The sequence below is a fragment of the Aotus nancymaae genome, unplaced genomic scaffold (genome assembly GCF_030222135.1).
Source record: "Aotus nancymaae isolate 86718 unplaced genomic scaffold, 86718_ANA_hifiasm-v0.15.2.pri h1tg000003l, whole genome shotgun sequence".
NCBI lineage: Eukaryota > Metazoa > Chordata > Mammalia > Primates > Aotidae > Aotus > Aotus nancymaae.
The window spans coordinates 72173625-72200682 of record NW_026988414.1 but is presented as its reverse complement, the minus strand read 5'-3'; the positions used below and the strand labels follow the sequence as shown (position 1 = coordinate 72200682).

At 43.5% G+C, this 27058-nt stretch overlaps 2 protein-coding genes across 6 annotated transcripts in view; one reads left to right on the top strand and one right to left on the bottom strand.

Moving 5' to 3' along the window:
* The window catches only part of NPTN (neuroplastin), a 72024-nt gene extending 47352 nt beyond the window's left edge, over window positions 1-24672 (top strand). For 3 of the 4 annotated variants that reach the window (XM_012475888.2, XM_012475884.2, XM_064382357.1), the window contains 5 exons: window positions 11825-11958; window positions 15084-15357; window positions 21664-21685; window positions 22702-22775; window positions 23645-24672. In XM_012475888.2, the coding sequence (XP_012331311.2) occupies window positions 11825-11958; window positions 15084-15357; window positions 21664-21685; window positions 22702-22762 (491 nt within the window). In that variant the 3' untranslated portion in view covers window positions 22763-22775; window positions 23645-24672. Of the gene's footprint in view, window positions 1-11824; window positions 11959-15083; window positions 15358-15667; window positions 19367-21337; window positions 21543-21663; window positions 21686-22701; window positions 22776-23644 lie in introns of those variants that run through there. The other variant, XR_010344534.1, reaches the window with a different exon arrangement.
* REC114 (REC114 meiotic recombination protein) overlaps window positions 24673-27058 on the bottom strand; it is a 104278-nt gene continuing 101892 nt past the window's right edge. For both annotated transcript variants that reach the window (XM_012475890.2, XM_012475891.3), the window contains one exon: window positions 24673-24934. In XM_012475890.2, the coding sequence (XP_012331313.1) occupies window positions 24770-24934 (165 nt within the window). In that variant the 3' untranslated portion in view covers window positions 24673-24769. The remainder of the gene's footprint in view (window positions 24935-27058) is intronic.

Genomic DNA, 27058 nt, shown 5'->3' with positions numbered 1-27058 from the left:
TATAGCTAGCTTCACTTTAGTTGGTAGAAACCAATCTTCATTATAATTGTAATATCACTAAAGGTATAGCATTTTATTTTAGGTTAATAGAAAACACCAACTATTCGGGTATATGTTAACACTGATTCCTTAGTAGGAATAAGGATTCCTTAAGTAGACATGTAAATTTTAAATAGACTACCTGGATTCCTAAATAGTTTCAGGAATAAATCTGATTAGTAAGCTAGAAGTGTTAGCTGTCTTTTGTGTTTTTTTTTTTGCCATGTCAAGAAACAGTTTATTTAATATGAGGGAGTGTATTTTTTTTCTGGTCTTTTTAAAAAAATTATTTATTTATTATACTTTAAGTTCTGGGGTACATGTGCAGAATGTGCAGGTTTGTTACATAGGTATACACGTGCCATGGCGGTTTGCTACATCAATCACCCCGTCATCTGCATTAGGTATTTCTCCTAATGATTTCTAAGCAGCACTTTCAAGAGTGGAAACAGAAATGGTTTTTTCATTTGTTTGGCTGCTTGAGAAGTTGGGGTTTAGTGGCCCTAGAGGCATCTTTCTTTATATTCTCTTCAGCAGGTAGGAAGCAGCGGTTGCCAGGGGAGTCCAGGAGTATTTTCAGAGCAAGTTACAACTTACATGTTATATAGAAAGTGCTTACTATGCGCTGTTACATTCTCACTATACAAATAGCCCTGTGAAGAAGGTGAGGCAGGTGGTGGTATCATGGTTTTACAGAAGTAGACCTTGAGAGAATTCTGTTTTATAAATATCCTAAACCATATTCTGGACCACCTTGGATATACTATGTGTTTATCTCTCAAGAAAATTTGTAAAGAATTCTAGTTTGTCTTTCCCTCTCCCCCCAACATCCGAATGTTTAATGTCTTGTCTTCCAGGTTATGTATAGTTGAGTCTGGTAAAGACTATGAACACTTCACTTTTTCTTTATAAATTTTAAAAGGTTTGCCGTAGGCCCAGGATCATATTCTAAGCTAACATCCAGTTGTGGTTGAGGTAGAAAAACTGCCTTGCGTTTAGAGTAGTACATGTGTATATGTTAGTTCCCAAAACATTTTAAAAGAAACTCTCATTTTATTCCCTTATTGTCCTTAGGATAGGGATAAGAGACAGTAATCTTTTTATAGCTGTAGTGATTTGAAAAATCTGCTGAGTAAGAGAGAGTTAAGAGATGGTTGGACTTGAGAACAGAGAGGGACTGAGAACATCAGTGGCCTCTTGGCTGAAAGGAGTTTCTCAGAATCTTCCTGTGTGGCTTTAACTGAATCAGCACATCAGGGCATATAATCCAGACCATGCATATATATTTCTTCAACGTCTTTTCTGCTCTCAGCCATTTCTTCTCCATCTGGCTTTTCCTGTCTTTCAGAATATCTCTGGGGTGTTGTCTGGGCTCAGCACTGTGGGGAGTGAAGGATTTAGCCTAGCCAGGGACTGGGCATTATCTGTCAGATTACCAAATTTTAGCTATCTGTGGTCTACAAAAGAAAAAAAGGCTGAAGGAACCAGATAGAGGGACAGTGGCCTGGGAACAGAGCCAAGGTGACCATGCTTTTTAACCAAAGCCCGTAGATCACCATCAAGAAAGGAATTTGGAGGATAGGAGTATCTATGTGTAATGGGGAAGACCTTGTATCTGAAGCAGGTTTTTAAATTCTCTTCCTTTTTTTTTTTTTTAAGGACACAAATGGGGCATAGTATAAACAGGAAGATACTGTTGAGGGTTACGTTTCTCAGGTATTTGGCAGGTGATCTGCACAGATGTGGAGAAGGAAGATGGAGCAGGGCTGGTCAGGAGAGGGAAGACAGCAGTGATGAGGCCTTGTGGAGACCAAAGCCCAGCCTCCCTGGGATCCACTCAGCTAATACTGGAAAGGGCATCTCTTTCCTCAGCTTGGACTCTTCAGAGGCTGTGGCTACCGGGGCCTGCACACTGTATAGAGACTTCATGAATGAATAGGCATTGAAATTTTCTGTCCCTATAATTTTTCAACCTTTTGCCCTTTACTCCTTCCCTCTTCCCCTTCCTTCCTCTTCTAAAATTAAAAAAAAAAAAAAGCTGTCACAGAAAAGCAAATTAAAAATCCCGACCACATTTGCACGGCACTTTCAGCATGCACAGCATCTCCACCATCCTTTCTTTACTGACAGTCAGGAAAGGCAGCTAGTGTGATAGGTAAGGATGTGTAGAGGTTGTGACATCTTTTAGGTCAAAACTGATGTCAAAGCAACCTGCTTCTGACTCAGAATTGCCACGACTTGAGAAGTCTGAAGGCACAATAATAATATGAAGTTGCTAGGGCATTTTGAACATCACTTCCACCCATAAACCACACCTGCACTTTCTTTTCCTCTCTCCAGGGTGCCACCCTGACCTTCCTTAATAAGAACAGGAATATAACTAACATTATTGCACACTTACTATGGGTCAGGTACTGTCCTAGGTGCATTATTTGTTCCTTTTCTCTCCTTTAGTCTCCACAACTCTATGGGATAAGTGCAATTATTATCTCCACTTCCCAGGTGAGAAAATTGAGGCTTGAGGGAATGAAATAACTGGTGCAGTGTGACTGAGTTAACTGGTGGAGCCAGGGTTCTCACTCAGGCACCCTAGCACTAGAGCCTGTGCTCCTAAGCATCAAGCCATGGTGCTCTGTTGAGCATGTAACATTTAAAAGGCCTTGGATTAAGAGTCGGGAGAAATGTGTTCTCATCGTGGTCCTGCCATTAAACACACTGTGTCTCTGACCAGTCACATCCCTTCCTTGGATCTCAGCTTCCTCAAATGCATGATGAAGTAGAATGAGATCACCCATCCTTAAGGTTCCTTTGTTCTGTGTGGCTCTGATCATCTGGGTTCCCTCATGTGGACAGAGATGAGAGGTTGTGTATTAGTCAGGGTTCCCTAGAGGGACAGAACTTATAGGATATACATATATATAAAGGGGAGTTTATTAAGCATTAACTTAAACGATCGCAAGCTCCTACAATAGGCTGCCTGCAAGCTTGAGGAGCAAGGAGAGCCAGTCCAAGTCTCAAAACTAAAGAACTTGGAGTCTGATGTTTGAGGGCAGGGAGCATCCAGCACGGGAAAACGATGTAGGCTGGGAGAGGTTGGTTATTGAAGGAAGTGATTTCCAAGCCCATTTTCCTAGTGTTACTGGAAAATTTCAATTTGTCAGTTTCATAGCTTGGAAAAGTCACCTGAATGACTCCCACACCTCTACCCACTCATCTCTCTGTCTTGTAGCAGTATCTGACTTTAGTACTGGTGCCAGGAAAGGTGATAGAACAGTGGTTCTCAATTTTGATTTAATTCATATGAACTGTGGCCTGGACATCAGATTAAGGCATACCAGGTGATTGTGGTGTACAGCCAGGGTTGAGAATCACTGTCTTCCAGGAAACTTCTATACCTCTTACTCAGTGGTTTTACCTGCAGAAGGAAGCACATGTCCCATACTGCTTTAGTGTTGACAGCCAATGATAAATCTGCTGTGGGTGGAGAATGCTTATTGAGCCAAAGGCCTGCATCCTTCTTGAGTCTGTCTTGACTGATCATATATTCCTTCTTGGGCATAGCTCTTGGCAAGCAGTAAATCTTCACTCTCCCACTGCCTTCAGCCAAGTGTTCATTTTATCCACCACAGAGATAGGTGTTTCTGGGATTTGATAGGTTACATAAAGGAAGCAAAAAGACTGAAAATGCAGAATCTGTGTGTTTACTTGGAAATAGCCGACTCATTGACAACACCTTTTTTTTCTTGAGGCAGAATCTCACTCTGTTGCCAGGCTGGAGTGCAGTGGCACGATCTCGGCTCACTGCAACCTCTGCCTCCTGGGTTTAGGCGATTCTCCTGCCTCAGCATCCTAAGTAGCTGGGACTACAGGTGCACGCCACCACGCCCAGCTAATTTTTGTATTTTTAGTAGAGATGGGGTTTCACCATGTTGACCAGGATGGTCTCGATCTCTTGACCTCATGATCCACCAGCCTCGGCCTCCCAAAGTGCTGGGATTATAAGCGTGAACCACTGCACCTGGCCCTGAGTTGACAGTTTCTATAGCATCCAGCCTGGCCTAGAAGCTGAGCCTTTGGTCTAAGTGCACCAGGCTGGGTAGCAGAGGGTACTAAAGAATATGCATTTGTCCTCAGCCAGAGTCCCAGACTGCCCAGCTAATGAAATTGGGTCAGGTGCTTTTGGGTAACTGAGACTCTTTTGGGACCCCTGTGTTGCTATTTATTAGGATACTGGAGGGATATCCATTAACCAGTGTCACTAGAATATGTGACTAACAAGGACAGAGAATGAATGAATTCCCGAGTGGGTCAGTGATCTCTCCTAAGGGTCTTTTTGTTACTTTGTTGCTCCTACCCCTCACTCTTGCCACTTATTCTGTGCCCCACTCAGAGGGTAAAGGGAAGCACAGAGTTTTGGCTCTGTCACCTTCAGGATATGAAGGCTTGGTTAGACAGACCCTCAGACCTGCTTTCAGACCAACAAAACCTGGTTAAGCAGTTCCTTACTAAATGGCAAGCCCATAGAAGGCGAGGCACTAATACGCCATTAATCAGATAATTTATTAGTATCTGACCTGATTAAACCTTATTTTTAGAGCTACAAACAAAAGTCCTGTTTGTATCAGCAAATGGGAAGAGCACATAGGAATCAGTATCTTTGATTTCTTAGAATTAATGGCAGAGTCCAAACCTTAGCCTTGCCTTTCCCTGACTAATGTTTAAATGCTTGACCCTGAGTTCCAACCATATACTAGATTAGAACAGAGATGTAATTTAATCTTCACAAGACCTCTGAAACATGAGTATTACTCTCATTTTACAGTACTAAAACTCAGAGTATTTGATGTGATCTGCCCTGGGTTACTCAGTTGATGAGTAATAGAGTGAGATTGAGTCCAAATTTCCATGTTTTCAGGTCTGAAGCTCTGCTCTTTACGATATGCTAATACAGAGTAGTTGAAGTCTGACGGGTAAATCAGTTCTGCTTTGGGTCTAGGATATTTTAGCATATCTACAGGTAAAGATAACTTTTGGGCTATTTGCTCTGCAGTTTCCAGTAATGCATGTTGTGTGTGTGTATGTGCATTTTATTTTTAATTTTACTTTAAGTTCTGGGATACATGTGCACAATGTGCAGGTTCGTTACGTAGGTATACATGTGCCATGGTGGTTTGCTGCACCTATCAACCTGTCATCTAGGTTTTAAGCTCCACATGCCTTAGGTATTTGTCCTAATGCCCTCCCTCTCCGTATGTTGTATATTTTTATTTTTGTGGAGTCTGTTCTAGTTTATTTTCACCTCAGTATGGTAAAGTACAAAAAGCATGGTCTCTGGATTCAGACAGCCCTGAACTTGGATTGCAGCTTTACCATTTAAACATTAAGTTACTTTTCCAAAGTTGAGTATTCCAGTTTTAAAAAGTGGGATAATGTCCGCTTCATCAATTGGTATATTTGTATCTATGCATACAAATATGCATAATAAATTACCCCAAAACTTAGTGGCATAAGACGTTAAGCACTTATCACCTCACAGTTTCTGTGAGTCAGTAATTAGGGAGCAGCTTAGTGGGGTGTTCTGGCTTGGGGCTTTTCCTGAGATTTCGGTCAAGCTGTTGGCTGGAGCTGCAGTCATCTGAAAGCTTGATCAGGGCTGGAGGACCCACTCCCTGGGTACAGCTCACTCACATGGCTCTTGGCATTGGGCCTCAGTTTCTCAGTGCACCAGCCTCTCCAAAGGCTGTTTGAGCGTCTCCCAGCATGCCGGCCACCCTTTCCCAGAGTGTTGAATAAAGAGGGGAAGTGATATTCTCCTCCTCCCACACACCAACGCAGCAGTGAAGACTGTCGCTAGCCCTCTTCCCAGTCTGGATCTTTAAGTCTGGGTCTTTTCAGAATAGTGACTTTTCAGAGGCAGTGCAGCTGCCAATTCAACTTTTAGCATTCTAGATGGTTCTAATGTACAGTCTTGGGAATGGGTCAAAGGAGAATGAAAATGAGAAAATATACCACATATAAGCTGATATCTGAAATTTGTATCGCCAACATAGACCTCTTCCCTGAGCTCTGGACTTGTTATTTAACTGCCTGCTTGATATTTTTACTTGGATATTAAATATCTTTTTTTTTTTTTTTCCTGAGATGGAGTCTCTCTCTGTCACCCAGGCTGGAGTGCACTGGTGTGATCTTGGCTCAAGCAATTCTCCTATCTCAACCTCCCAAGTAGTTGGGATTACAGGCACCTGCCATCATGCCCAGCTAATTTTTATATTTTTGTAGCGATGGAGTTTCACCATGTTGGGCAGGCTGGTCTTGAACTCCTGACCTTAGATGATCTGCACACCTTGGCCTTCCAAAGTGCTGGGATTACAGGTGTGAGTCACCACCCCTGCCAGATGTTACATAAGTATCTTATACCTAACATGTTCTAACCTTTGACCTTCTGGTTTTTACCACTACTATTTCTCTATCTTTTTTTTGAGACGGAGTTTCACTCTTGTTACCCAGGCTGGAGTGCAATGGCACGATCTCGGCTCACCGCAACCTCCGCCTCCTGGGTTCAGGCAATTCTCCTGCCTCAGCCTCCTGAGTAGCTGGGATTACAGGCACGCGCCACTGTGCCCAGCTAATTTTTTGTATGTTTAGTAGAGACGAGGTTTCACCATATTGACCAGGATGGTCTCGATTTCTTGACCTCGTGATCCATCTGCCTCGGCCTCCCAAAGTGCTGGGATTATAGGCGTGAGCCACCACACCTGGCCCTTTCTCTATCTTTTAACAAAGCAAAATAAGAACAAACAAACAAAAACACTCTTACTATTGCAATCTGCCTTATCCTTAGTAACTGTCAACTCCATTCTCACAGTTACTCAGGCCAAAACCTTGGTGTCATCCTTGACTCCATTTCTTCTCACAGTCTACATTCAATCCATTAGCAAATATATTAACTCAACCTCCAACATATACCTGGAATCTCACCATTTCTGGTTATTTCCACTGCTACTGCCCCCAAGGGGCACTGCTGCTGCCTCTCCCTTGCCTGGATTACTCTAATAGCCTTGGTCTTGCTTCCACTGTTCTCTGCAGTTCTTGTTCACATAGTAGCCACGGGGAGCCTGTTCAAACACACCCATCATTTTATACCTGCATGTAGTGTTCACCAGTGGCTTCCGGCTGACTCAGTGTAACTGCCAAAGTCATTATGGTGGCCTACAAAGTCCTGTGTAATTTGGGTCCCCAGTCTCTCTGATTTCTTCTATCTCCTGCTCTCTTCTCATTGCTTACTATGTTCCAATGAAATCCTCTTTGCTATTCCTTGTACATAACAAGGAACACCTACCTCAAGGCCTTTGCATTTCCCTCGCCCTAGAATGTTCTTCCTACAGATATGTGTGACCTACTCCCTTCTTTTCTTTTTTGGTGTGAGTTTTATTATTACGCAAATCAGTCTTCCTGAGCATTCAGGGAGCAGAGTTTCTAAGGATAACTTGGTGGATAGTGGGGGAGACAGTGAGCCAGGAGTACTGATTGGTCAGAGATGAAATTGTAGGGAGTTGGAGCTGTCTCCTTGTGCTGAGTCAGTTCCTGGGTGGGGACCACAAGATCAGATGAACCAGTTTATTGATCTGGGTGGGGCCAGCTGATCCATCAAGTGCAGGGTCTGCAAAATATGTCAAGCCCTGATCTTAGCAGTTTAGGGAGGGCCAGAATCTTGTAGCCTCCAGCTGCATGACTCCTAAACCACAATTCCTAATCTTGTGGCTAATGTGAGTCCTACAAAGGCAGTCTAGTGCCTAGGCAAGAAGGGGGTCTGCTTTGGGAAAGGACTGTTACCGTCTTTGTTTAAACTATAAACTAAGTTTCTCCCAAAGTTAGTTCAGCTTAGGCCCAGGAACGAACAAGGACAGCTTGGAGGTTAGAAGCAAGATGGAGTCAGTTAAGTTAGATCTCTTTCACTGTCTCAGTCATAATTTTGCAAAGGCAGTTTCAATCCCTCCCTTTGGGTTTTTTTTTTGTTGGAGTTTCGCTCTTGTTACCCAGGCTGGAGTGCAATGGTGTGATCTCGGCTCACCGCAACCTCCGCCTCCTGGGTTCAAGCAGTTCTCCTGCCTCAGCCTCCTGAGTAGCTGGGATTACAGGCACGCGCCACCATGCCCAGCTAATTTTTTGTACTTTTAGTAGATACGGGGTTTCACCATGTTGACCAGGATGGTCTCAATCTCTTGACCTCGTGATCCACCCACCTCAGCCTCCCAAAGTACTGGATTACAGGCGTGAGCCACAGGGCTCCCTTTGGGTTTTATAACACCTTAATCTTAAGATGTAGGCTGTGAAGATGGGAAAAGGCCTTTGATCTCTCTGGCTTCTTCCTCCTGACAGGCCATAGTGGGAACGGGAGTGAACTATAGTTTTTCTTTTCTTTTTTTTTTTGGGGGGGGACAGAGTCTTGTTCTGTCACCAGGTGCCAGGCTGGAGTGCAGTGGCACGAGCTCAGCTCACTGCAACCTCCTGGGTTCAAGCAGTTCTCCTGCCTCAGCCTCCCAAGTAGCTGGGACTACTGGTGTGCGCCACCACGCCCAGCTAATTTTTGTATTTTTTAGTTGAGATGGGGTTCTACCATGTTGGCCAGGATGGTCTCAATCTCTTGACCTCGTGATCTGCCCGCCTCGGCCTCCCAAAGTGCTGGGATTACAGGCGTGAGCCACCGCGCCCGGCCTATAGTTTTTCTTTTGAAGCATAGTTTTTCTCTCTCCAATCCCCACTTTTATTAAAAACAAATGATAGAACTGATTTGTTTACAAAATAAACTTTAGTCTTACTGTACTTGGCCTGAGTATTTGCATAAAGTACAGCAAGAATAATTATTTTTCACTTTGGCTTTTTTAATTGGCTTTGATAGAACTCTGTTCCATGAAGAATCTCACATAAGACTTTTTAAAAGCCAAGCCTAGCCATGGGTTTGTACCCTCAAATACTTATGAGTTGGGCAAATTCCTCTCCTCTTGAGGTCCCAAGATAACTTGGGATTCCTGGGCCTGTTAGAAAGTGAACATTCTTTGCTTATCACAGGTCCCGAACCTTGTACATACTCCCTTATTTTCTTCACAATCATGCTAAAGTTCACCTCATCACAAAAGCCTTACCCAACCAGTCTGACATATCTGGCATGTAGTGAATGTTCAGCAGCAGGTGTTTGCCAGATGAATGAAGCAGGGATGGAGCAGCACATGGCAGCCCTTCTGCTTATGTCGCCGTGCGGACATGCTGGGTCCTGTGTGTCTGTGGGGCCTGTTCCTTGGAGTGCTTGGTATTTATTGACCGCTCTGAGAAAGGGTGACTAGGTTGAACAGTCAGCCTGAGAAGTGACTGAGTAGCTGTGGGAAAAGTCTGGCTTTGTGGGAATGAGATAGAGCCAGGTTGACCACTTCCTTCTATAGTTAGAAATCTTGCCTGGAAAAAACAAAAAGATATTTCCTTTATAACATCCTATCTAGAAAACACTTCACACTGAGAGGCACTGAGCATGCCTCCGTTTGGCAGGGACTGGTTACAGAGACAGCTTGGGGCCTTGCCCAGTCTATGCCCATCCAGGTGCCTCTGGAGGGTGAGTGTAAAACCAGTTTGTGCTTGGGAAACACATTCTGTGAGCAGTAGAACTTTGCATTGTTTTTAAGCCAAGAAAAACCAAGCCAGTCAAAGGTGGAACATGAGATTAGCCCCAGTGCAATTGTACAGGCTGCTACAGTCTCAAGATGAATGTTGCAACATCCTATTTATCAATCCAAGAACACTGGGAGGTAGGCAAGGACACAAGGTGTCTCCATTTGATAATGGCTCTAGCAGCAAAGCCCAGAATAATGAAAGAACCAACAAAACTGGAATTTGGACCAAGGCATATCGATTACCTTTCCTATCTTGGATAACAGTGTGACATCAGCCTGCTTTGAGTTTTATTGCTTTCAGATTACAGTAACCTGACTGGGCATGGTAGCTCATACCTGTAATCCGAGCACTTTGGGAGGCCCAGGCAGGTGGGTCACCTGAGGTCAGGAGTTCAAGACCAGCCTGACCAACATGGTGAAACCCCATCTCTACTAAAAATAGAAAATTAGCTGAGTGTATGGCGCATGCCTGTAATCCCATCTACTCAGGAAGCTGAGGTGGGAGAATCGCTTGAAACCAGGAGGCAGAGGTTGCAGTGAGATGAGATTGCACCACTGCACTCCAGCCTGGGTGACAAGAGCGAAACTCTGTTTAAAAAAAAAAAAAAAAAAAAAGATTACTGTAACTGATGAAGCGTTGGTGGGTAATATAGTTAAGATAAAAGAAATCTAAATCCAAAGAATTCGTTTCCATCTCAGGCTTCTTCAATTCTTGAAACTTACTTAATTTTTAGACTACAGTTGCTATTTATTTCTTCCTAAGTGATCCCTATAAATAGAGAAGACCAGTGGCCTCTAGCATGTCTTGAAATTCCTTCTATATTGGGTTCAGTCTAGGAAATTGTTGCAAATCAGGTGTCCAGGGCAGATTCTTAAGCTGTTAATAAAAGCTCTTGGGGCCAGGTGCCAGATACACCTGTAAACCCAGCACTTTGGGAGGCCAGGGTGAGATGATCACTTGAGGTCAGGAGTTCAGGACCAGCCTGGGCAATATAGTAAGGCCCCATCTCTACAAGAAATTTAAAAATTAACCAGCTGTGGTGACATATGCCTATTGTTCTAGCTACTTGGGAGGCTGAGGTGGGAGGATCACTTAAGCCCAGGAGCTTGAGACTACAGTGAGTAGTGAGCATGCCACTACGCTTCAGCCTGGGTGATAGAATAAGACTCCATCTCAATCAGTTAGTTAAAAAAAAAAAAACCTCTTGGGACACTGGTTGAATTTCCTGTTAACTCCTTTCTTCCTCCTTGTGAAGACCAGTTTCTGGATTCACTCTTTCCTGGGAGAACCTTGGTCATTGCTATTCATTGAGTAGCTTTTCCAAGCACTCATTGTTTTTACATACCTTGTAATAGGACTTGATTGTGGTTGTTTGATCTCAGAATCTCATTTCCATAAGGGAATCTGTGACATGTGACAGGATGCATAATTGTTCCAGCAGGTGTCTTTGTTTGAGACAGAGTTTCACTCTTGTTGCCCAGGCTGGAGTGCAGTAGCCCGATCTGGGGTCATTGCAACCTCCACGTCCCGGGTTCAAGTGATTCTCCTGCCTCAGCCTCCCGAATAGCTGAGATTATAGGCACCTGCCACCATGCCCGGCTAATTTTTATATTTTTAGTAGAGACAGGGTTTCATCATATTGACCAGGCTGGTTTTGAACTCCTGACCTTAGGTGATCCACTCGCCTTGGCCTCCCTAAGTGCTGGGATTACAGGCATGAGCCACCACACCCAGCTTGTTTGTGAAGGTGCTTAAAGAAAAAACTTGGGCTGGTAGAAGAGATGATAATAGCATTTGTTTGCATTTTCTTTAAAGGAGGGCTTAATTGAGGGCAGGTGGGCCTGCATCCTTTTCCGGTAGGTTGGAGAATCACCTCTATTAGTAGAGCCTCACATATTAGTAACCCCGATATCTGCCTGGGCAGCTTTAGTGGGTGGGGGTAGAGGATGGGGTTGGTCGCTTTACCCTATTCTGACCTGAAATCCTCTTCATCAAAGCTGAGTATGACAGTAGGCATAAAGACTGATGACATTAGAAGCAGGGATCTGAGCCAGAAGGTGGGGCCTTTGTATCCCGTTTGGAGTAGGCTTCCATGGTAACTGCGTCTAACGCTTTCTCACAGCTGCTCCTGACATCACTGGCCATAAACGGAGTGAGAACAAGAATGAAGGGCAGGATGCCACGATGTATTGCAAGTCAGTTGGCTACCCCCATCCAGACTGGATATGGCGCAAGAAGGAGAACGGGATGCCCATGGTGAGTAGGAGGCAGGCCCGGGTCTCTGGTTGCTGGAGTTTTCCCTGCAGAGGTCCAGACATGTGGGTGAGTTACTGCAGCAGCTGTATCCCTGGATGTGTGTGTGGCGAGGGTCACCCTTTCTAGAGTTGTGAATGGTTTGCAGCATGAATTGGGAGGTCATTGACAGTCTCTTCTAGCACAGAAATCCCTGTACATGATTAGTTAAAGCTGTCCATCTGGTAAGAGATTAGACTGCTTGCTGTGTTAGTCCATTCTCACATTGCTATAGAGAACTTCCAGAGACCAGGTAATTTATAAAGAAAAAAGGTTTAATTGGCTCACCATTCCACAGGCTTTATAGGAAGCATTGCTGGGGAGGCCTCAGGAAACACAGGGAAGATTATCTTTCCTCTCTTAGACAACAGAGTGACATATGACCTGCTTTGAGTTTTATTGCTTTCAGATTACTGTAACTGAAGGGGAGGCATTGACAGGTAATATAGTTAAAAGAAAGCTAAATCCAAAGAATTAGCCTCCCCCTCAGGCTTCTTTCATCCTTGAAACTTACCTGTTTTTTAGACCGCAGTTGCTGTTTATTTCTACCTAAGTGATCCCTGTAAGTAGAGAAACTTAGAATCATGGTGGAAGGCGATGGGAAGGCAGGCATGGCCTAGGTGGCTGGAGAAGAGGAAGAGAGTGAAGGAGGGAGCTGCTACACACGTAACCGGGTCTCGTGAGAACTCACCGTCTGGAGAACAGCAAGGGGGACATCCACCCCCATGATCCAGTCACCTCCCTCCAGGCCCCTCCTCCAGCACTAGGGATTATAATTCAATATGAAATCTGGGTGGAGACACACATCCAAACCGTATCACCTGCCTTCAGTTTAAGACACGGCAAGAACTGAGCCTAATTCTCGTCCCTTTATCCTGAAGAAAATACTGTTCTTGAAGTGGTCTTAGTACCTGTTTTGTGTTTTGGGAAACAAGGCACTGAGGGAAATGATTAGTACCTTTCTACAACACAGAACATACTGATAAGGAATCAGGGCAACCTGAGGAGGCTCAAGGGCAGCCTTAGAGCCTTAGACATTGGGAACCTGATGGTATTTGCCCCAGAAAAGGTCAAAGAGGATGTCCTTTCCGATCTGTGGGATGATTCGTGATGGTGTTTGCAGAGTCAGAGCTTTGGACCCTCACTTTCTCTCTCGTTGTGACGGTTGACCCATTTACCTTTTCTGTCAGAGAGGGTGTCAACATTCCACCTATCCCAGGCATTCTTTGATTATCAGTCTTCAGAAGCCAAAAGGACTCTAAAGATCGTTAATCCAGCTTCTTTGGAAGGGTTCCATAGTAGCCAAGATAAATTAGCGGCAAAACCAAGCGTTGTATCTAGTTTTTAAAAAAATTTAAGTCCATTATTCTTCCCACTTCATGACATTTCAATAATAAAATATTGAGTTGTGATAGTGACTCCAGCATCAGCGATGACGGCTAGATTTCAGACACCTATCAATAAGGGAGAACAGGTTGAGGACTGGAGAGGTGGAGATGCCAAGTTGAGTCTTTTCCACAGATACTGAACTTTCTAAGATACTGGTGAGGAAATGTCCACTTCTCTCTGCTGGTCGCTGGGAAGGAGTGCCCTTGAGCTTTTGCCAAAGCAGGTGTTGGAGTTAACTCGGTATATGTTTTGATCTCCTGAATGATGAAGCTTGAGGCATCACAGACTAGCTGTTCTAAAAGCTATGAATTCCCCATTTCAGACGAACCTGCGCTCAAATGCTGACAAGATTGTATGCCGTATCTAGAATCGTTTTCAGGATAATCCCCTTTTTCTCTCCTGTTTCTGATTGTGCTTTAGTTATTGCAGGGTAAAGGCACACGTGTCTGTTTTTTCCCCTGCCAGGATCTCATAAGCGGAGTGCAGTGAGCCATCCCGCTGAGTCCTAAGCCCTGTCTGCCCTCTCACACCTCTGCCTTTGCACCCATGCGAATCCCTGGCTGCACTGCTCCTCCCTGTGTGATCAGCTGTCCTCCTCCACAGTCTAGGGCAAATGTTAGTTCAGCTGTGAAGCTTACCTGACTCTTTCCAGCAGTGGCCACTCACCATGCCCTATAGCACTCCATACACACCTTCTGCTGGGGCTTTGTAACACATTCCTGTAATCAGCCATCCCGTTTTAGATGTCTGGTTTCCTTTTGAGGCCAAGCTCCTTATTTGTTTTTGTGTCTCTTTTTATCTCACTTTGTCCCTCCTACCTACCCTTAGTAGGACATAAAGCATGCAGCATATTTTAGTAAATATTTGTTTTGTTTCATTTGTTTGTTTTGTTTTGTGTTAAGACAGGGTCTTGCTCTGTCTACTAGGCTGGAGTGCAGCAACCTCCTGGGCTCAAGCGATCCTCCTGCCTCAGCCTCTCAGGTAGCTGGGACCACAGGTGTGCACCACTATGCTCAGCTAATTTTGTTTTTGATTTTTTGTAGAGATGGGGTCTCAGTTTGTTGCCGAGGCTGGTCTTGAACTCCGGGGCTCAAGCGATCCTCCCACCTTTAGCTTCCCAAAGTGCAGGACTTACAGGCATGATGAGCCTCTGTGCCCATCCATAAATATTTGTTGATTGATTGATTGAATAACCTTTCGTCTAACCCTGTAGTCCTTAAATGAAAGGAAAGTTGTGAATTTCCCTCAGTCTGACTAGGAGTGAGTTCCTAACATTGTTCGTGGAGGATAGGGAGACTTCCTGAGAACTCACCAAGCTGAGGTCCCCAGGCATGCCTGACTGTGGGGGCCCCAACCCTCCTCCCCCTGTCCTCTTTCAGCTGTGGTTTCTTCTTGGTGTTTGAGGCAGCACTTACTAGGTTGTTGGACTTTTCTGAGTCTCCAGGCAGTAGGACCCGCACTCACTTCATGGAAGCTGGGGAAGTCTGGAGGACCGATGGTCGGAGAGGCTTGCCTGGCTCTATCAGTAGTGTGTTGATTTGTTGTTGTTGATACTGAAGGGAATTCATTAATGAAATGCTCCTAGACACTGCTCCCTCATTCTGGCTGGTGCCTGAAAAGTACGGAGAGCAGTGTCACCCTCCCTTGAACATTGGCTCAGTTACTCACAGTCACCTTCGTGTATTCTCGCTTTTTTGCAGGACATTGTCAATACCTCTGGCCGCTTCTTCATCATCAACAAGGAAAATTACACTGAGTTGAACATTGTGAACCTGCAGATCACAGAAGACCCTGGCGAATATGAATGTAACGCCACCAACGCCATTGGCTCCGCCTCTGTTGTCACTGTCCTCAGAGTGCGGAGCCACCTGGCCCCACTCTGGCCTTTTTTGGGAATTCTGGCTGAAATTATCATCCTTGTGGTGATCATTGTTGTGTATGAGAAGAGGAAGAGGCCAGATGAGGTTCCTGACGGTAAGGGCATCCCTACAGAATAGCTCACTGTTGGGGTTGGTTCCTTCTGGGGTTTCCACGTACCCAAAGAGGACTGTAGGGATGTTGGGACTCAATCCCTAAAGGAAAGAAGGAAAATTCTTATACCAGTTCCTAACCCCCTACCCATAAGATTTTTTTTCTTTTTTGCATTAGCCGTTTAGAGCTGTCCTTAGCTCTCTCCCTCTGTTTGGGTGTTTTCCAAACCCTAGTCCCATCTGCCTTTCAGGCCCCATGCGGTGAATGGGCAGCTGTCAGTCTCTTTGTTCAGCTCTGTCCTCCTTCAATACAGATCATCAGGCAGATTGAGCTTGAGGAGAATCCAAGTCAAGCCTAGAAGCCACCCCAAGATCGCAGGCCACCTGGCCTTTCAGGCAGATTTAAGGTACCTAACTGGTTGTCACATGGTTGCCTGGTGTAGCCCCTGTAGGTAACTGCCCCAGCCCAGTCAGACTGTTCTCAGAAAAGCCATTGGAACAAGCCAGCCTTTGGTTCCCTTGGTTGGTCCCTTTGATAGGTTTTCAAGGCTTTCTACTGGGTGGCTTTTCCGTCTATGTCTCACAGACAAAGAATGATGGAGAGAGTCTGATGTATCCACCCACGTGGCATAAGACCGAGGTACCAAAGGTGGAGCAAATGGAGTCCATGCCCCAAGGCTGTGCCCTCAAGCTGGCCTAGGGTCAGAGAAGGGAGGAGATGGTAGCAGCAGAACCACAGCAAACCATGAAGCACTGGAAAGAGCAGGAGCTGAAATCTTAGATTATTGGATGCACCTAGAGTCAGAAAAGCCTTGGGAAAGTTTTGGTGATAGAGTTTTGTCTTTTACCCTGTGAAGGGGAGGCTGCTGAAGGAGACTTGTATCCGCAGTACTTCAGGCTCCCAGCTGGCTCCCTATCCCCGTCCTATAACGTGACCAGCATAAAGAAATTAATTGGCCAACCGTTACCACCACCAGTCTGTCCCTGGCTAGCCTAGACAGATGGGTGTGCCCCTGGGCTCGGTGGCAGCCGCCCCGGAGTGACGTTGGGGTTGCCAGCTGTAGTCCAGCTATTCTAGGGCCTGTGTTTGTGCACCTGTGGTGCTGTATCCTGTCCCACAGAGCTGGCTGTCCAGTGGAGAATACAAAGTGACGTCTGGTGCTCCCTCAGAAAGTGTGTGGCCCCAGAGGCATGCCAGTGGCTTTAGACTCTCTGGGAGGACATGTCTGAGAGCTACAGCCCCTTCCCCATCTTTCCTTTCTTCTGAGCAGTTCTGAATCTCTCTGCCTGCAGTAAGTAGTGAGTGGCTGGTGAGGAGGTTTGTTGGTGACACGATGTCTGCTGACTCTGTACACTCAGCAGTGAGCTGGGCAGGGGTGTGGGAGGGACGTTGGCTGGGAGCAGACGGCCTCTCTAAGTGAGTCTCTAGTTTCCTGCACCCTGGGAGTGTCCTAGGAGTCTTACTTTCCTACTCTGTGAAGTGAACCTGCTTTTTTGCGGGGGATTTCATGTATTCCTAATGCTATTTTTCTCCAGATATTTCTCTCTCCTGCCACATATTAGGACTCCCAAGGCAAGAGTACAGCTTTACTTAGAGCTGAGAGTAAAGGAAAAGAGTTGCCTTTTGTGCGTTTCCAGTTTTGGCTCTGTAGAATCAGTTAGGCCTCATTCCTGAAAAGGGCCTTTTTATCCCCCTAGAATGCGTTTGCTCTGCCAATACCAGCTTCCTTAGCCTGCCCTTTGGAAAGGTTGAGAAGCTAAAAAGTCAGGTAAGAGGAGGCAAAGATGGGCATCAGAACCTGATTTTTAAATGTTAAGGCAAGGCTGGCTGCCACTGGTGAGCATGACGCAGCGGCCTAGCGTGCTCCTGGAAGAGGTCTGGTCTTTGCCCTCAGAAGCCACTGTGCTTATGAAGTTGCTGTCGCAGTGCATGTGGCAGGTTAGATTTGAGAAATGGTTAGTATTGTTCTGTTGGACGAGTGCAGACACCTGCCCAGGGAAGCAGCTCTCTTTTTTAAAAAAAGAGTTCCTTGGTTACTGAATTCAAATGAGGGACCAGTTTGTTATAGGAGACATCTGTGGCCAGCAAATCTGAACAGCTTCCTAGAGGGAAAATACCTCTTTTAAACTCAGTTATTATAGACAGTGAATGAATCCTACCTGTAAAAGAGATGACGGCAGGGTAAGTGCAGAGTAAAACCTCCTTGCACTAGTCTCTTGGGAGAATATTGTAATGAAAGCAGCGTTGACTTGGTTGGTGTTGAATTGGGGTGAAAAATCTGAGATGCTGGAGTGATCGCAATGTCTGCCTTCTCTCCTCCCCTTCCTGACAGCCAGGGTGGGCCAGGCTCCGCTCTCCATCTTCACACCCTGCCCTTGCTCCGGCATTTCCATTCTTTCTTTCTCCTCTGTCTTTTTCACTCACACTCCTCCCTGCTTCCACCCCTCCCTGCCTTTCTTCTCCTTTCCTGGAAGTAACCTTTAAACAAAAGAAAAAGTTGATAGTTCTTTGGTGAGTTTTCCTTCTTCTCTGCCTTTTCCTTCTTTAGCCAGTTCCCCTCAACTCCTGTGCAGTTCATAGGAAGGACAAACTCACCTGTCTGCTTTCTTCCCATGTGCTCCTCCCCAAATTTTCATGTGATATATACATACACTCCTTTTTGGAATAAACAAGGAGGTACATTATATCGGACACAAACTTGGGAGTGTTAGAGGTGATAAGTGTTTACCTATCAGATTACCATCTATGGCTCTGTATTGGATTTTTTATGCCATTAGGAAAATGGGAATTTTTTTAATAGGCCTGGCATACTTTTTCTCTGACAGGTAGGCACTTTATTATCAGGATAGACCTGTGGTTCATTTCAGACTCACTGAACTTTTTGGGGGGCCATTTTTAGTGGCTCTGATATATCCAAGCTCTTTTAGATGCTTAAGAATGAAGAGCTGTTCTAGCCGGGTGCAGTGGCTCACGCCTGTAATCCCAGCACTTTGGGAGGCCGAGGCGGGTGGATCACCTGAGGTCAGGAGTTTGAGACCAGCCTGGCCAACATGGCGAAACCCCATCTCTACTAAAAATACAAAAATTAGTCGGGCATTAGTATACACCTGTAATCCCAGCTTCTCGGGTGACTGAGGCAGGAGAATCGCTTGAACCCAGGAGGCCGAGGTTGCAGTGAGCCGAGATCGTGCCATTGCACTCCAGCCTGGGCGACAGACGGAGACTCCGTCTCAAATTAAAAAAAAGAAGAGCTGTTTCTGATGTTCCAAAATCTATTTGTTAGTCAAAATATTTGGTAGCATGTGAAACTTTATACAGGCTAGGGATATTGGAAAAGAAATGTGACTTTTAAAATGACACCTAAAACACACATTCAGTGTCTAGTCTGTTAACTAGGGGCCATCTGGGTCAGTAACAAGTTACCTTATGGAGAAAATGCAATAGGACCAAACAAGGAAGGAAATAGGAAGTAACTGTTAGTATCTTGCATTTCATGCTAACCTGCTAAGGTCAGGCAAAATTTAAGTGGATTTAGAAACCAGGAAACCTTCTAGTGAGATGAATGCAGTGCCAGAGGACCTTTGACCAGAGAGTCAACTCTTCGTTATTCGGCCTTTAAAGCCATCTTTTTGGAGGTGATACTGTATTGGGCAATCTCTTATTTACTAGACATTGCAGAGCACCCCTTCTAGATGATGAGGCGGATGTAGGGGAGCGAGGGCTGTAGTCCATTCGGTTGGGAAGATGGAACACGCAGATAAATCCGTGTGTACTACAGCTCCACCAGGAACTTCACTCTCAGACGGTGGATTCCAGAAGCATCTTGTTTCCATTCTCCCCCAGTCCTCCTCCTCTCATCTAGCCGGTGGCTGTGACTTTGAGGTGGAGGGAACAGTCATTGTTTAAGCTGGCTCTCTTTTGGCCTGAGGGTTTGGGGTATGTTGATATTTGTCGGTTACTATGACTTCTTTTTTTTCCCCCCTCAATTGCATCAAACCCTTAAAACATGGTGGTAAGTGAGCGATATGCATGCTTTTGGAGTTTGTTTAATCTCCGCTTCAGTCTATACGATGCACAGTTCATAATGTTAACACTTTTCTTCAAGTTTACTTCATTCACTTTCACAACTAATTTGGATTTCAGTTTGCTGTTTACTCCTCATTTACTTTGATTTTTGTATCTTTTTTCTGTAATTCTGTTCTTTCCCTCTCCCTTGACTTCCCTGTTAGGGGTCAAGTCGTTTTTTTTGTCTGACCTGTAGGGGAGAGTGGTGCTGCAGATAGTGATTCAGTCCGGCAGAGTGGGGAGACATGAGGCGCTTGTGTTTGTCAGTCTGAAAGTAGATTTGGGGAGACAGATGAAGGGGGCTCCTGGGATTTTGCCCCCTTGTGAATCTCAGCTGCTCCCACTTGCAGGCATGGCAGCTACGCCAGAGGCACTGTCGCTAAAACACCTCCATGCAGCCCTTTGCATGTTACCAGCTTGTTGGGCTGGAAAGTGACATTACTAATCAGACACCAGGGAATACCCCTACTCCAAAAGGAAAAAAGCCTGTGGTGTGAGGTGCTTGAGTTGGTGCCTACAGTGTCATGCTTTGAAAAGATTAGCCTGGCTATTGCGATTCTCCCTCCCCTGCTTTTTATTTTAAATTTGGGAGTAGATTGGTGTATTCTTGATTCGGCTATCTTGCATTAGAATTTTGTATTTTCAAGTGCACAGCCAGAGCACTAAAAACATTCTAAGTTTGCTCCTATGTCTTTTCATTTCAGTCCCCTAAGTGCTTAGTTCCTAGCATGTAGCTGGGCTGGCTTGGCCGGGATGCTGAGCATTAGGATGTTGTGAAGGGAGAATTTAGGCTGGGTTTGTGTGTCTTAGTACCTGGTATGTCTTTGTATCTCTCCACTGCATACACAGCACACAGATGTCTTGGGTGTCCTTAAGTCTTAGTTTGTTCTCTGTTCCTGTTTGAGAGTGTATACTGTTGTTAGTAGTGGACTCCTGTGGACACTAGTGTGTCGCTAGCCTATTGTTTTGGCTGATGAGTCATTGGTTTGTGGTTAGTTCTTTTTTTTGAAATCCTTTTTTGCTCCGGTCACTGTGTGTGCTGGCGGTGGCTTTGCCTCTCCGTTGCCTCGAAGGAACAGGTGGAGCAATGTCTCCCTCTGACAGACATTACTCCCGACGTGTGCTCCTGCAGATGCCTACACTGAGACTGTAATCTCCATAACTGCTTCATGTGCACCAAGCCCCCTTGTGGAATCCTGCTGAGAGTTTTTCTAGAAGCCTTCGGTGAAATCAAACTGTTCTGAATCATTTAGTCTACCTGACTTTTGTATAATAAAAACGAACTAAGAGCACTTACTCGTTCCTCCCCTTTGTGGGTCTCTCAAACATTCTTTCTGTGAATGTGTATCTTTGCTTAAAGGGGATCAAGTTGCGCTTAGTTGAAACACGAAAGACTTATAAATTAGAATCATAAAGTCTCAATTTAAGAAGGCTTAAACTCATATATATGTCAGCTTTTTTATTTTAAAAAAGTTATCTCATGGCTCCCCTGGGTTTGTCTTCTGGTTTTGGCCAGGGCACAAGAGTGAGCCTGTCTTTCTCAAGTCTTTTCTAGAGGGATGTCACCACTGTTCAGCTTTCCTTGGTGTGTCACAGAACATCCTCTGGTATACATACACTTGTTGCTGGCATAGCCCAGCATGGCTGACCCAATTTAGTTTGAACTGTTGTGGTTGCCTCTTCCTCAATCTTATTCTCCAGACTAAAGACTCTCCTAACGATTACAAAGCAAAACAAAACAAAAAACCAGCAAGAAAAACAGAGTGCCCTTTGGGGAAGTGAGGATGTGTGGCTAAACATACAGAATGTACACATCCATTCACACTGCAGGATTGAGCCAAAACTGCATGCGTTCACAAGAAAACAAACAGCAGGATTTTACAACTGAAATGTTGGTTTGTCTTCTCATCTATTTAAGAGTGAACCACTGGAACTTGGGGACAAGATGAGTATAACACTGTTGCAGCCTATCTGTCCGCTACAGTTGCAGTTTTTCATGACAAGCATTCAAAGTGTTAACTAAAACCATTGAAACAACATACCTGCCATTTAAACTTGAATCTAGAAATAATAACTCCATGAGTGTTTTGCACCTCCAGATGGAATGGCCTTTAATAAATGCTGTGAGTAGCCATGATTGCCACTTGCAGTTTGCTGTTCTGTTAATCCTTATGCAGAATCTAACAGTTTTCTCCTTTCTTCTCTTATCTCTCGTGGATTATCAAAAACCTGAACACCATGCAGACGATGAACCAGCTGGACCAATGTAAGTACTGTATTGGACACTGATTCAGTTGAATCATGTTCTATTTGCAGTTTAATCAAATGGAGTAGCTAAGATTGGAGGGGAAGACAGTGAGTGGAAATGAAGGTTACGGTGTAGATTTCTTAGCCTGACACAGATCTGACTAAAGACCATTTGATTCCCGGGATAGGCTATGCAGTCTTGTTTTCAGTGGGCATACAAAGTGGAATACCATGCAAAATTTGTTTTTTTCAAATTTTGCATATTCTGTATGCTTAAAATGTGGGGGAAATGACCAGCATATCTGAGGCTTCCCGTTTTGTCAGTGTTAATTTGAAGCTGGACTGGAACCTGGATAAACTGTCTAGCTCCATTAACAATTGCTGGTATCCAAGAGAGTACTGCAGGTATGGAAGCAATCCAGATTGGCAGAATCCACTAGAGTTGGACTAAAGAGTGAGAGGCAGACAGACAGCACCCAAATTTGTTAAGTAGGAGAGGGCCCAGCACTGCCACCTTATGGTTATCTTTTAGCAGTTAAGAAGGGACAGTTGTGTTGTGTTCAGTGGAGAAAAGTTTTTCAAACTTTTTTTTTCTGGCTTGGGAGTCAAAAGGAGGATAAAATGAGGTATATACAGGTTGAGTATGCCTGCTACCAAAATCCATAATCTGAAATGCTCCAAAATCCAAAGGTTTTTGTGTGCTGACATGATGCTCAGAGGAAGTGCTCATTGGAGCATTTTGGATTTTGTATTTTCAGATTAGTGATGTGGAACTGGTATGTATAATGCAAATATTCCAAAATCTGAAAAAAACTAAAAATCTGAAACATTTCTGATCCCAAGAATTTCAGATGAGGGCTACTCACCCTGTAGCTACTTAAGGAATGTTTTTTATGCACTCATATTGTACCATGAAATTTCTCACTATACCAGGGATGGTAGTAAGTGAAAGAGTCCCTGCATTTCCATGTGTTACACTTTCAAAAGTTGTTATTGACCAAGTTTAACTCATGTAATACAATTTTTCCTCCAAAGGAAAACCAACTCTACCAACAATCACAAAGATAAAAACTTGCGCCAGAGAAACACAAATTAATACTGCTTACAATGTAAGTATGGCCGCCTTTAGCAGTTTTAAAAATTATATTCAAATGAATGTCCTCTGTTGACCTTGTTACAGATTCTTCAGTTATTGGGTTATGTTGTAAGATCTTTTAGTTCATTTTAAAGCAGCGATACTGATAGAGCCAGATCTGTCTGCCCAGTTTAGTGACTGGAAAGGAACATTTTTCAGCTGCATTGGTTTTTGTGTGTTTTTTTTTTTTTTTGTTATTGAGATGGAGTCTCACTCTGTTGCCCAGGCTGGAGTGCAGTGGTGTGATCTCGCCTCACTGTAGCCTCCGCCTCTTGGGTTCAAGCGATTCTCCTGCCTCAGCCTCCCGAGTAGCTGGGATTACAGGTGCCCGCTACCACGCACAGCTAAATTTTGTATTTTTAATAGAGACAGGGTTTCATTATGTTGGCCAGGGTGGTCTTGAACACCTGACCTCAAGTGATCCGTCTGCCTCAGCCTCCCAAAAGTTCTGGGATTACAAGCGTGAGCCACCAGCTAGCCATCAGCTGCATTGTGTCACGTATTTACGTAAATGCCATTTCAGAAGACATGATGTTTTAACATAAATACTTTTCGCTACTATTATATCTTTACAAAGAGGTGAAAATTAAATTGTCACCTTCTTAGATGGATTATTCCCATAGGTCTAGTCTTACCTCACATCTGGGGGCAAGACAAGAATGGTGGCCAGGCAGCAGCAGCAAGGCCAGAACGTCATCTTGTTAGGCATATGGAGATCAGAATTTCACACCACATCCCTAAGCATGCTGTTTGAACCGAAGCTTTATTTTATGTGGCACACAGCGTAGTTCTGAGTGACAGTGCATATTCCCTTTTAATTTCCAAATACATCTTTCTTTACAGAACTTTAGGTTCCTGAAACTGGTGGCAACATGACCTGCTAAATTTTCTGCTTGGACCTCTTTGGTTCTCTCCCCTTTCAAGTGAGCAGCACCACAATGACTGTCTAAAGCATGCCTTATTTAGCCTCTCCTGTAAGGGTGACCTAGCCAGGTACATTTTAAACAATGCTTCAGTGTAGAAGGTGTCAACTATTTTGGGCTTGATGTGCTGTGAATGTTGCTTTTTTTCCTTTGTTAAAATATTTAAATAGAAGTGAAAAGGTCCTCTGAGGATCAGATCATGCATGCGCCATTTTTTACTTAATGCAGCTGTTAAATTGGCAAAGCTCTAAAATGCACTGCTGCCATCTAGTGATACATTTTTGTAAAGTACAGCAAAACCTACAGATATATACAGTATATAAATATATATATATATTTATATTTTTGGGGGTGGGAGAAATCCAAAATAAAGTAAATGCTTGTTTCATTTTTAAGCTGCTGATATTCATTCCTTATTGTATGTTGTCAGATGAGGAAATTGTGCAGTTCTGGTACATAAAGATGAGTAATATAAACTGAAATCTATAATTTTTAAGGGCTTAACCTGTGACTTTAATAAGCTGGAACAGTCCACTGAATGGGTATAATGAATTGCAGTATATACGTATGATTGCTTTTTAAGTGATGATCTTTTCCTTTGTTAAGTCGTGTAAATTCATAAATCCTTTTGCACTGATGTGTTGAACCTTATTCTTGTACATTCAATCAATCAAGGCAAACTTTTATAATTTTTCTTTTGTTTTCAATGACCTTGAAATGTTATAGCATGGTGATATTCTATGCAACTCTAGTTATACTTTTTGGTTTGACACTGTATTTTTTCACATTGATTTACTGGTTGATGGTAGATTTTGTAACCTAACAGGGTTCTCATGTGGTGCGTAACTGTAGATGCATGTACTTGTGTTTTGTGTAATTATTGAAGTGCAATGATGTATAAAAAAGTGGATTCACCTGTTTTTAAAAATAAAACATTGATAAAAGGTGTTTGGAATAATAGTCTTTATTCTAATATCTTCTTTAATTTTAGGAGGAAGCGTTCAATACTTTGAAGTTCATTAATTATATATATGTATACAGAGAATTAATTTCTCAACCCCGCCAGCTTTTTAAGTTCCTTTTCTACCTCTTCCACAAATGCTGGGAAATTCTGATCCATGAGGCACAAACGTAGGAAGGGGCCTAATTCTTCTGCACCCCATGCAGATTGTTCATAGACATGGGGCAACTCCTCGGAGGCCAGAAGTGTCTGCAGGGATACCAGAAAAACAGTTACAGATTACAGGTGAAAGCAATACCTGGCTAATAGAACACAGACAAATAGTGCTTTCAGGAAAAATTAGGGAACTACACATGAAAAAATTAGTGTTAATTAGCTTTACAGGCTTTTACATAGTTTTACTATTACATTTATAATTTGTACTTTAATGTTTTCTGAATACACATAGCATGTGAGATAAACTTGTTGCCTTAAGGAAAGGATTTCAAATGTACTGATGAAATGATCTGCAAAGTTGAGATTCTACTTTAATGAAGAATACTGTGCTGATAACCTGTGGATTGGAAAGAAACCTATCCATGAACTAAGCTCCACCAGCTTACTTCATCTTCCCCACAGCATAGGTGGCGGAGTGGGTGTGAGGAGTCTACGATGTGCTACCTGCATTCTGAAAGTAAGAAAGAGAGGCCAGACTGCCCAAAGGACAACATTAGTTCACACGCATCTCATTCTGGCCATCAGTGAATTTTGACAAATAGTCACGTAACTATCACCACAATAAAAATACAGAACATTTCTTTCCCTTCCCAAAAAAATTATCTGTGACCCTCGTGCTAGCCATTGCCATCAAACCCTTAACCGTTGGCAAGCATTGAGCTCTTCTCCATATAGTTTTGCCTTTTCCAGAATGTCATAGAAATGAAATCATAATACTCTGTTGAATCTGGCTTCTGACACTTAGCATGATGGATAAATTTGAGATTAATCCATGATGTTGAGTATATCAGTAGTTCATTTTTATTGCTGACTAAGTATTACACTGCATGGATATTCCAGAGTTTGGTTATCTATCCTCCAGTTGAAGCACATTTGGGTGGTTTTATTTTTTGCAATTATGAATAAAAGTGCTTTAAACATTCACTTAGAGGTTTTTGTGTGAACACAGGTTTTCATTTCACTTCAGTAAATACCTGGGATTGGGTCATGTGGTGAGTGTATATTTACCTTTGTAAGAAACTGCCAAACTGTCATCTCTGGTGGCTGTCCCATTTACATTCCACTAGCAGCGTATATGAGAGTAGTTCTAGTTGCTCCCCCATCCAGGATTTGGTATTGGCAGTTTTTGTTTTTGTTTTTAATTTTAGGCATTCTAATAAGTTGGCAGGATGTCTCACTGAGGTTTTAATTTGCATTTGCCTAATGATTAATAATGTTGAGCATCTTTTCACACGCTTATTTGCCATCTGTATGTTTTCTTTGGTAACCTGCAGTGTTTTAAAACTAGTTGAATAAGCTGCCAACATTTAAATATTAGGAAAGTTCAAATAAAAATCCTGACAATTTGGAAGATGTGGCAACACTGGATCCACAGTCCCGCATGGCGATGACGGGCTCCGGTTCTGTGTGGTCCACTCACTTTGGTGCACTGACTCGGTCATCTTACCGACTCCTCACATTAATTCTGTGAGGTAGGTGGTTTTATTCCCTTTCTGTGGATAGCATGGTTTAGTGTGTTAAGTACTGACTGACATTTCTCTGGGAACTATCTGTAACCAAAGTTTTCTTTTCTAAAAGTAACTATCAGATTAGCTTTTCACACTCTGCCTAAAGGTATAAAGAAGAAAGTGAAAGTTACATGGACCTCTGTTCTCCAGTGAGAGCCACTGTTAACATACTAGTGTATGTCCTTCCACACTTAGTGTATTTATTACAGAAACAAAATCATAGTCTTGTATCCTCCTTTTTAAAAAGCTCAATGTATTGTGACTATGTTTCCATGTCAACCGATAGGGATATACAGCATTTGTTTATTTTTAAGAGATGGGGTCTCACTATGTTAGGCCAGGCTGGTCTTGAACTCCTGGCCTTAAGAGTGCTTGGGACTGGCACCATGCCTGGCCTATATCCCTTTTTTTAATTGGATTTTTATCCTAGCTATGGTTATACCACACTTAATATCCTATTAAATGAACATTTATGTTGTTTCCAGTTTCTTACAAGTGTGATGTACATATTTATATGTGTATTTGTGTAGTTTAAATGAAATTACAGATAATATATTACATTTGACATGTACTGCTAAATTGCCTTCCAGAAAGTTTTACCAACTTACATAGAATGACATGTCTAAAAGATAAGAGCAAACAAGTAATA